The sequence below is a fragment of the Nicotiana tabacum genome, chromosome 2 (genome assembly GCF_000715075.1).
Source record: "Nicotiana tabacum cultivar K326 chromosome 2, ASM71507v2, whole genome shotgun sequence".
Classification (NCBI taxonomy): domain Eukaryota; kingdom Viridiplantae; phylum Streptophyta; class Magnoliopsida; order Solanales; family Solanaceae; genus Nicotiana; species Nicotiana tabacum.
Genome location: NC_134081.1, coordinates 92116137 through 92126594, shown reverse-complemented (window position 1 = coordinate 92126594; position 10458 = coordinate 92116137). Strand labels below are relative to the sequence as shown.

Here is a 10458-nt window from a genome sequence, read left to right as displayed (position 1 = left end):
GCTGTGGTATCCCGTTGATGGCCTTGATTTGGTCGGGATTGACCTCGATACCCCGCTGCGATACTAGAAAACCCAGGAACTTCCATGAGGCCACATCGAATGTACATTTTTTGGGGTTCAGTTTCATGTTGTATTGCTTGAGTATGCTGAATGCTTCTCTTAAGTGGTCGATGTGATCTTCTTTCCTTTTGGACTTGACCAGCATGTCGTCGATGCATACCTCTATCATTTTTCTAAGTTGTTCTTTGAACATCTTCGTCACAACCTTTGGTAAGTTGCCCCCCATTTTTCAATCCGAAAGGCCTGACCCTGTAGCAGTACGTCCCCTGGTTGGTGATGAGGGTGGTCTTTTCCTGGTCCTCTTCCTCCGTAAGGATCTGGTTGTAGCCTGAGTAGGCATCCAAGAAACTTAGTAACTCATACCCGGTTGCCGCGTCGATGAGCTGGTCGATATGAGGTAATAGAAACGAATCCTTGGGGCAAGATTTGTTCAGGTCGGTGAAATCTACACACATCCGCCACTTACCGTTCTTCTTTTTCACCATGACCACGTTGGCGACCCATTGGGGGTACTTCGACTCTCTGACAGAGTCGTTTTCCAATAATTTTTCCACTTCTTCCCACACTGCGTCATTGATTGCGTAGTTGAACTTACGTTGAACCTGCCTCACTGGGGTAGAGTGGATCGACATTTAATTTGTGTGTGGCAATCTCTTTTGGGATGCCTGGCATATCTACGTGGCTAAAAGCGAACAAGTCCGCGTTAGCAGTTAAAAATTCATGAAACTTACCCGGTTCTTGATGTTTGCAGCCGATGTAAGCTTTCTTGTTGTGGTCGTTTCTGTCTAGTTGAACGGGGTCGATGTCCTCTATTGTTGATCCTGTGGCCTCGGCCATATCGGGGTCTCTTATGACGTCCCCGCTATCATCGCTTACCGACCTGTACCCTATTGATTGCTATGCCTCTTTCTCTCTATCTCTCATTTGTTGGGTAGCCGTGCAGTCTAGGGCGATGCGGTAGTACTCTCGGGATATGCGTCGCTCCCTGCGAATGCTGAATATGCCACATGGAGTTGGGAATTTGATGATCTGGTACAAGCTGGAGGGTATAGCTCTCATGATGTGTATCCATAGTCGCCCTATTATGGCATTGTATGCCGTGTCCTGGTCCATGATGTGGAAAGTGGTCTCCAGAGTGACGCCACCCACCAGGACGGGGAGTGTCATCTCGCCAGATGTTCGTTCAACTGCATTGTTAAAGCATGTTAGTATGATGCAGCGTGGTACTATCTTATCATCAAGTTTCATTTGTGTGAGTACTCGGGGATGGATAATACACGCGTTGCTCCCAACATCCACCATAATTCGTCTTACGTCAGTATCTAAAATTCGTAAAGTAATTACGAGAGCGTCATAGTGAGGGAATTCCAAACCGTTGGTATCTGACTTATCGAAGGTGATACTTTCTTCAAGTTCGTCATACCATTCGTGGGTGATTGACTGTTTTAGCTTATGGGTTGTGGTGAAGTTTGCGCTATTGATGGAAGGGTCGTTCCCGCCACCGATGATCATGTGGATGGTGTGGGCTGGCGAGGGCGGCTTCGGCGGCCCTTGATGTTGTTCGCGTCCCCTGGTAAAGTTGGTCTTTCCCCAATCGCTTAGTAATCCTTTGAGGTATCCTTGTCGCAACATGTTTACGACCTCCTATCTTAGGGCGATGCAATCTTCGATTTTCTGTCCTCGCTCTTGATGGAACTCGCAGAGGGCATCTGATTTTCTGACATTCGGGTCTGGCCTCATCTTTTGTGGCCACTTTACCTTTGGTCTGAGCTTATCCAAGACGTAGACGATCTCTATAGGTGACACGCAAAAATTATGAGCAGATAGTAAAGGTTGCATACCTTTCTCATTCCAGTGAGTCTCTGTTCTTGATCGGGGTGGGTCTTCTTCATGGCGAGATGAGGATAAAGCGGTAGTTCTAACATATGGGAGATGTCGTTCGAAGTTTGGCCGTGGGGCCACTGGATCTCTTCTGATATCACTTCTCTGATCTTTTCTGGATTCTGCTCGTACTGAGGTCAGTCGATGAGTCGGCCCATTGAGGTTGTCTTCGTCTGCTCGGACTTCGGCATAATACGAATTATGTATTTCGTCCCAAGTTGTTGGGGGCTGACTTAATAATTTTCTTGTCGCCCTTGAACCATTCCAGTTCAGTCCGTTTTGAAAAGCAGTTGTCGCCATTCCTTCTGATACATTGGGAAAAGTCATTCTTACTCAGTTGAAATGGGCGAGGAAGTCCCTCGGTCCTTCTCCCAGGGACTTCTTAATAGTAAAGATGTCATTCACTCTTGCCTCGGCCTTCTTGGCCCCGACATGGGCCGTCACAAACTTATTGGCCATTTCTTCAAAGGTTTTGATAGAATGTACTGGCAGTTGCGAGTACCAGGTTAATGCACCTCCCATGAGGGGTTCGCCAAATTTCTTTAGCAGAATGGAGGATACTTGTTCTTTGGCGAGGTCATTTCCTTTCACGGCAGTGAGGTAATGGGTCACATGATCCTCGGGGTCGGTTGTGCCATCGTATATTTTCAGATAAGGCAGCATTTTAAAAGTCTTTGGTATGGTATGTGGGGCAGCATTGTCATTGTACTGCTGCTCGACGAACCGACTGGCATCTCTCTTCGGCAATAACTTAGGAGCGCCCGGTATTTTATCGACCCTTTCTTGGTGCTCTCTCATTTGATCCCGAAGTGTCTTGTTCTCATTTTCCATTTCCTCCATCCTTTTCAGAATGGCTGTAAGAGCGTCATTGCTTGCACTGTTAACAATACTGTGAGTAATACCTGTCATCATGGGTGGAGGAAGAGGCTGATCATGCTGCTCGTCCACTGGTGTTGCGGCACATGTTCTCGCCTTTACTGCGGCTGTGTCCTGAATGAGCTTATGAAAGATCTTGGTCAGTGTATCAGTTAGCCAAGCCTCAAGGAGCTTCTTTATCGCTGGTGGTGTCTCACCTCATGCGGATGTGGAGGTTGTCTTGCCATGGATTTAAAAATCTGACACAATTAGGAATCAACCCAACCTATGTACCTCCCTTACAAGTAATTGGTAACAAAATGGGAATCTGAACTCTGTACTATAACTATCTTAAGACTGATTTTGCATCAACAAAAACTGCAGAAACAGATAGTACTTTCATATATATTTGAGGATCGAGTTATTTCTGCCGAATCTGAACTGATGACGAGTTAAACTCTAAATACATCATCAGTGTTAATTTTTAAGAGATAAACATAATATTTTTACATGAAAATTTATAAATTCTAGCACATAGATTATGCATTATGTTTAGATATTTGTTTGTTTCCTATGTTTCTTAAGTATTTAAATCTCCTAACTATTACAATGTATAATTAGCTTTACAATTTAAATCGGTCTTTTCATTTTCAATTCATAATGTTCCTGTTTGACCAAAAAGTATAATTTCCGGTTAAACTATTAAATTTATGTAACAAGGGGTTAAATCTAGTTAAGGATAATAGCTCTAGACACTAATTTTGAAAACGTATAATAGATGGGACAGATCCCGTAAATGATTGATGACAATGAATGCAAAATATCCTCCAAGCCTGAACATTAATGGAGGTATAACTAACAATAAATGATAATAAGTGACATTTAAGTAAATAAGGAGAAAGATTAACCCAATAATGAGTGGGTTGAACGAATATTTCTCCTGATAATAATAAATGACAGATAGGTCCAAGATTCGTATGAACAATCCTCGGATCTGGTGGAAAAGTGGGAATAATATGGACCCAAATCTTTATCAAAGGGTAGTATTTGTATTTTTGCAAGAGAGAAAGTCTTCTTTTCAAAAGTGTTCTTATCAAAATCAATATTTCATGCCCTTATCATTGTCACTTCTTTCTATATATCTCGGACCTTTTTTCTAGGAAACCCTAGTAGTACAAATACAGGTAATATCCATTAGAATATTCCCTTTCAGTATCCTATCTTGACAAATTAGTCGTTACAAGTCTTATCATCAATGATCGATCTCGACCTCGACCCCTGTTGACATCTCGATTGCGATGTCTGTCAATATCTCAATTATGATTCATGTCGGCACCTCGGCCAATGACTTCGCTGCATCTTGGGTGAGCTCGAACGACTCTTTCTTTTAATGTCATATTACGCTAAATATCCTAAGGACGGATTTTGGCCTATACAGTTCCCTGGACAACTCTTTTGCTGCCTTTATAACGATTTAGCAGCTTATATATTTTCACCGTTGGTTTAGAAGTGCATATAGAATAACTTGATATTTTCTAGAAAAAAAATGTCTTTCTATTGCATGACGAACATGACTATAACGTCACTTACTATGGCATATAAAATGCTAACATATTGGAAAAAGATTATATGTTTTAACAAACATATGAATTCTATATAAGGTCTGTCATTTACATTATTTTGGCCTATGGGAGTTATATCACTCCATCTCACAGATTCACTTACATGCATTCAAACTCGTTTCACTAGTTTTGAGCATTCAAATACTTTTACTCTTTTTCAATCTTCACACTAGATTTAGATGAGCATTGAATTTCATCTTTTTTATGGTTTACTATCCAAACTTCGAACAGACAACTTAAGCATAATTCTCTACGTCAAATGTCACTTCGCTTAAACATTGCTGAAAGAAGAATCGTAAGTTATATTTGGTGTATTATATACGGTCGAAATAGATTTTGGCCTTCGCTCGTCCGATCGAGTTCGAACAATGATCTATCGAAGTAAGATCCCGAAGGTGGAACAAACTAAACTCGAACCCGGGAAGGCCGATCCGTGTCGAGTTCGATATCATTATCAAGCTCGAATCCAAATCGAACCATGATGCAGAACAGATCTGTCATGCTCATAATCCGGAGACCAACCAAAATTGACCTCGAATCAATTCGAGAGATCGAGCTAGGATCGGACTTGAACCAAGATCAAGAGCTCGAGTCGAGATCGATCTCAAACCAAAATCGAGGGCTCTAAGCAAAATCGAGCTCGCAGACAAAAGCCTTTGCAATCCCACTAAAGAGAATCTTGGCTGAAATTGTGGAAAAGCTGACTTATTATAGGTCTCCCACTGAATATTTATTTTATTATGCTTAGAGCCAAATCCCTCCACTATAAAAGGGCTTGGTTACCATTTCTGGAGGACAAGTTTTTCCTTAGGCTTACATTGTAATAAAAACGCTATATTCTTCTACAGTAAAGAATCGTTCTTTCAGATTTCTTAGATTGATTCTATTTGCTGAATCCTAAGATTCATTGTTCCTTACAACCTTATCTATTTCGCATTCTCTGCAATCCATATTTATATTTCTATTTATCCTTACAATTTGTGTTAAGTTACGCCACATATCCTCGGAACTACGTATAAATTTAACTCTATCCATTTTTCGGGTAAACAGTTTGGCGCTCACCGTGTGGCCGAGGATAATAGTGGTTATTTGATACAAATCTGAAAAACACGCAATTGTGCTTTGCGCTTATTTCCGAAAATATCTTGAATTTCGGATCAGCTACGAATAACCATCAATCAAATAGCTTCACCGATCGATAACGGGGGCGGTCTTCAAGACGAAAACAACAACTTGACACCCAGTACTGTAAGACCACTTGTGAACACCGTTGGATCTGGAATCGGAGCGCCAATTGATATCAATTCGCATGTAGCCATTGAGGCGAACCTACATGTTGTACCCGAGAATAACATCCATGGTGGAACTCGGTTTGCGGTCCGAGATACTCATAACGTCAACGAAAATGGTGTTAGCTTGCGTATGATTTTCGAAATGTTGTAAGCCCAACAGGCAGCAATAGCCTAATTGCAAAGCCAAACCCAGCTACAAAGCAGGCCGGAGCCCAATCCACCCCAAGAAATCACCCACAGAACTGAACCAGCCATAGTGAAGTCAAATGAGCAAGAATCGGGGACTACTCCCGAAATTGCTAAATTGCTCGAGGAACTCACAAGGCGAGTCGAAGCCAACGATAAAAAAGTAAAAACTTATAATTCTAGGGTCGATCAGATCCCGGGAGCTCCACCAATGATAAAGGGGATGGATTCAAAAAAATTCATACAAAAGCCTTTCTCTTCGAGTGCGGCCCCAAAACTAATCCCGAAAAAACTCAGTATGCCCGAAATTCCCAAATATAACAGTACGAGTGATCCTAACGAACACGTCACCTCTTACACATGTGCCATCAAGGGTAATGATTTGGAGGACGATGAGATCGAATCCGTGTTGTTGAAAAAGTTCGGGGAGACCCTCTCGAAGGAAGAAATGATCTGGTATCACAATCTACCGCCAAATTCCATCGATTCTTTTGCCATGTTAGTAGATTCGTTCGTAAAGGCACATGTTGGTGCCATAAAGGTTGCAACAAGGAAATCAAACCTCATCAAATTAAAGTAAAGGGGTAATGAAATGCTGAGGGAATTCGTATCCCGATTTCAAATGGAACGCATGGAATTGCCACCGGTCACAAATGATTGGGCAGTACAAGCTTTCACCCAAGGGTTGAACGAGCAAAGTTCAATAGCATCACGTTGGCTGAAGCAAAATTTGATCGAGTATCCAGCAATAACTTGGGCAGATATACACAACCGATATCAATTGAAAATTAGGGTCGAGAATGACCAGTTGGGAGCTCCGTATGGACCCGTGCATCAGAACAGGACAACTACTAAAAACCAAAGGGAGATCGACAGAGAACAAAGGTCGAATAGAGACCGATATCAACTGTACGTCGCAGATCGGATGAATAATGGTTCAACACGCAATACAGTTCGGAACAATCGAAGGATTGATCGAGGGCAAAATTCTCGGGGACTTATGAGCAAGAGCGGCTTTGATAAATATGTTGATCCTATAGAAGCACGTCGGTTATCAGAATATAACTTCAGCGTTGATGCATCCGCCATCATGTCGGCTATCGGACGCATCAAAGACACTAAATGGCCTCGACCCATGCAGACCGATCCTGCCCAAAGGAATCCCAATCAAATGTGCGAATATCATGGCACCCATGGCCACAGAACGGAAGATTGCAGGCAACTAAGAGAGGAAGTAGCCCTCTTATTTAACAAAGGGCACCTTCGGGAATTTCTGAGTGATAGGGCGAAGAACTATTTCAAAAACAGGGCTTTCGACAAGAAAACGAGCAAGAAGAACCACAGCACGTCATTCACATGATCATCAGCGGTGCCGATACCCCTCAGGGACCAGTGCTTAAACGCACTAAAACATCGATTGTGAGGGAAAAGCGATCTCAAACTCAAGATTACGCACCCATAGGGACTTTGTCCTTCGATGATGAAGATGCAGAAGGAGTCATCCAACCTCATAATGATGCATTGGTAATATTCATACTCATGAAAAAAACTAAAGTTAAGCGTGTGTTAATCGATCCAGCTCAGATTGAAGGTCGTAGAACAGCTCGGCCTGCAGGACCAGATCATACCCGCAACTCTGGTTCTAAACGGATTCAATATGGCATGTGAAACCACCAAAGGCGAGATAATCCTACCAATAAACGTGGCCGGAACCATCCAGGAAATGAAGTTTCACGTGATCGAAGGCGACATGAGATACAATGCCTTTTTCAGAAGGCCATGGATCCACAACATGAGATCCGTACCTTCGACCTTACACCAGGTCCTCAAATTCCCAACATCGAGAGGTGTCGAAATAGTGTATGGAGAACAACCAGCCGCATAAGAAATGTCCGCCGTCGAGGAAGCAAAATCAATATCCTCACCTTCGTCGATAAAGGGATCGGGCTCAGAAGGAGAACATGACACCAAATAGCAATCACAGATGTCGGCTTCGACCCAGCCAGATAACCAAAAGATCAAAGAAGATGATGATCAAAGGGTCCCTCGATCGATCATGATTCCGGATGACTCTGATGCCACCAAATCAACAATTGAGGAACTAGAGCAAGTCACACTAATCGAGCACTGGCCCGAGCGAAAGGTATACTTGGGAACGGGGTTGAGCCCCGAACTCAGGAAGAAACTTGTTCAATTTCTTATCGATAATATTGATTGTTTTGCCTGATCCCATTTAGATATAACAGGTATCCCACCGGACATAACGATGCATCGGCTAAGCTTGGACCCTAGGTTCAGACCAATGAAGCAAAAGAGAAGACCCCAATCCGAGGAAAAGCACGCATTCATAAAGGACGAGGTAACCAAACTTCTCAAGATAGGGTCCATTCGGGAGGTGAAATATCCTAAATGGTTAGCTAATGTAGTTGTAGTGCCTAAAAAGAGAACAAACTTAGAATGTGCATGGACTATAAGGATTTGAACAAAGCATGCCCCAAAGATTCCTTTTCGCTGCTCAACATCGATCGCATGATCGATGCCACGGCCGGCCACGAGATCCTCACTTTTCTAGATGCCTATTCCGGGTATAATCAAATCCAGATGAACCCGGAGGACCAGGAAAATACTTCGTTTGTCACCAAATATGGAACATATTGTCATAATGTGATGCCCTTCAGGCTAAAAAATACAGGGGCTACTTACCAACGCCTAGTAAATAAAATGTTCGAAAAACAAATAGGTAAATCAATGGAAGTGTATATTGATGACGTACTAGTTAAGTCCCTGCGCGCAGAGGACCATTTGACCCATTTGCAGGAAACGTTCGAGATTTTGAAGAAATACAACATGAAGCTCAACCCCGAAAAATATGCTTTCGGGGTCGGTTCGGGCAAGTTCCTCGGCTTCATGGTGTCAAATCGGGGAATCGAGATTAACCCCGATAAAATCAAGGCCATTGAAGACATCACCATCGTGGACAGCGTGAAAGCTGTACAAAGGCTAACGGGACGGATTGCAGCCTTAGGCCGATTCATTTTGAGATCATCATATCGAAGTCATAAATTTTTCTCTCTACTCAAAAAGAAGAACGATTTTGCTTGGACCCCGGAATGCCAACAAGCATTAGAGGAACTAAAACGATATCTATCGAGCCCACCACTACTTCACACTCCAAAAATAGGCGAAAAACTTTGCTTGTACTTGGCAGTATCGGAAATCACCGTAAGCGGTGTCCTAGTTCGAGAAGAGCAAGGTACGCAATTTTCCAGTTTATTATATAAGTCGAACCTTAGGAGAAGCAGAAACTAGATATCCGCACCTAGAAAAATTGGCACTTGCACTGATAAGCGCCTCTAGAAAGTTAAGACCGTACTTTCAATGTCACCCCATATACGTATTAACCACTTACCCGCTTCGTAATATTTTGCACAAGCCCGAACTATCAGGCCGATTGGCCAAATGGGCCGTCGAACTCAGTGGGTATGATATCAAATATCAACCATGTACGGCCATCAAGTCTCAAATTTTAGCAGACTTCTTGGCCGATTTCACGCCAACCCTCGTACCCGAAGTCCAAAACGAACTCCTGTTGAAATTGGGTACATCATCGGGGGTATGGATCCTTTTTACGGACGGGGCTTCGAATGTGAAGGGGTCCGGGCTAGGCATAGTTTTGAAACCACCCACGGGTAACACTATTAGGCAATCTATTAAAACTACCAGGTTGACCAACAACAAGGCCGAGTATGAGACCATAATTGCAGGTCTCGAGTTAGCTAAAAACTTGAGAGCAGAAGTCATTGAAGCCAAATGTGACTCCTTACTGGTGGTAAGTCAAGTAAACAAAACCTTCGAAATTCGAGAGGATAGAATGCAACGGTATTTGGATAAACTATATGTCACTTTGCACCATTTCAAACAATGGACTTTACAGCATATTCCACGAGAGCAAAACAGTGAGGCTGATGCACTTGCAAATTTGGGATCATCGATCGAGGAAGGTGACTTGAGCTCGAGGAGTGTCGTTCAACTCTAAAGATCAGTAATCGAATAAGGTCACGCCGAGATAAATTCTACAAGCTTAACTTGGGATTGGAAAAATAAGTATATTGAATACTTAAAGAGCGAAAAGCTCCCATCGGACCCTAAAGATTCTAGGGCCCTACGGACTAAAGCTGCTCGATTCACGTTGGCTTCAGATGGAACGCTATACCGAAGGGCGTTCGATGGACCATTAGCAGTATGCCTAGGTCCAGGAGATACCGATTACATCCTACGTGAGGTGCACGAGGGAACTTGTGGGAATCACTTCGGTGCCGATCCATTAGTCCAAAAAATAATCAGTGCAAGGTATTATTGGACCAATATGGGCAAAGATGTGAAGGAATTTGTTCGAAAATGTGACAAATGTCAAGGGTTTGCGCCAATGATCCATCAACCCAGAGAGCAACTTCACTCAGTCCTATCCCCATGGCCGTTCATGAAATGGGGAATGGATATCGTCGGCCCTCTACCATCGACCCCAGGTAAAGCCAAATTCATTTTATTTATGACTGACTATT

At 42.9% G+C, this 10458-nt stretch overlaps 1 protein-coding gene across 1 annotated transcript; it reads right to left on the bottom strand.

The window, feature by feature from the left end:
* Positions 1 to 957: 957 nt before the first annotated feature.
* Positions 958 to 1692, bottom strand: LOC107775822 (uncharacterized). Its single transcript, XM_016595606.1, has one exon. It carries the CDS (start codon positions 1690 to 1692, stop codon positions 958 to 960), a length of 735 nt encoding a protein of 244 aa, XP_016451092.1.
* Between the last annotated feature and the right edge of the window lie 8766 nt (positions 1693 to 10458).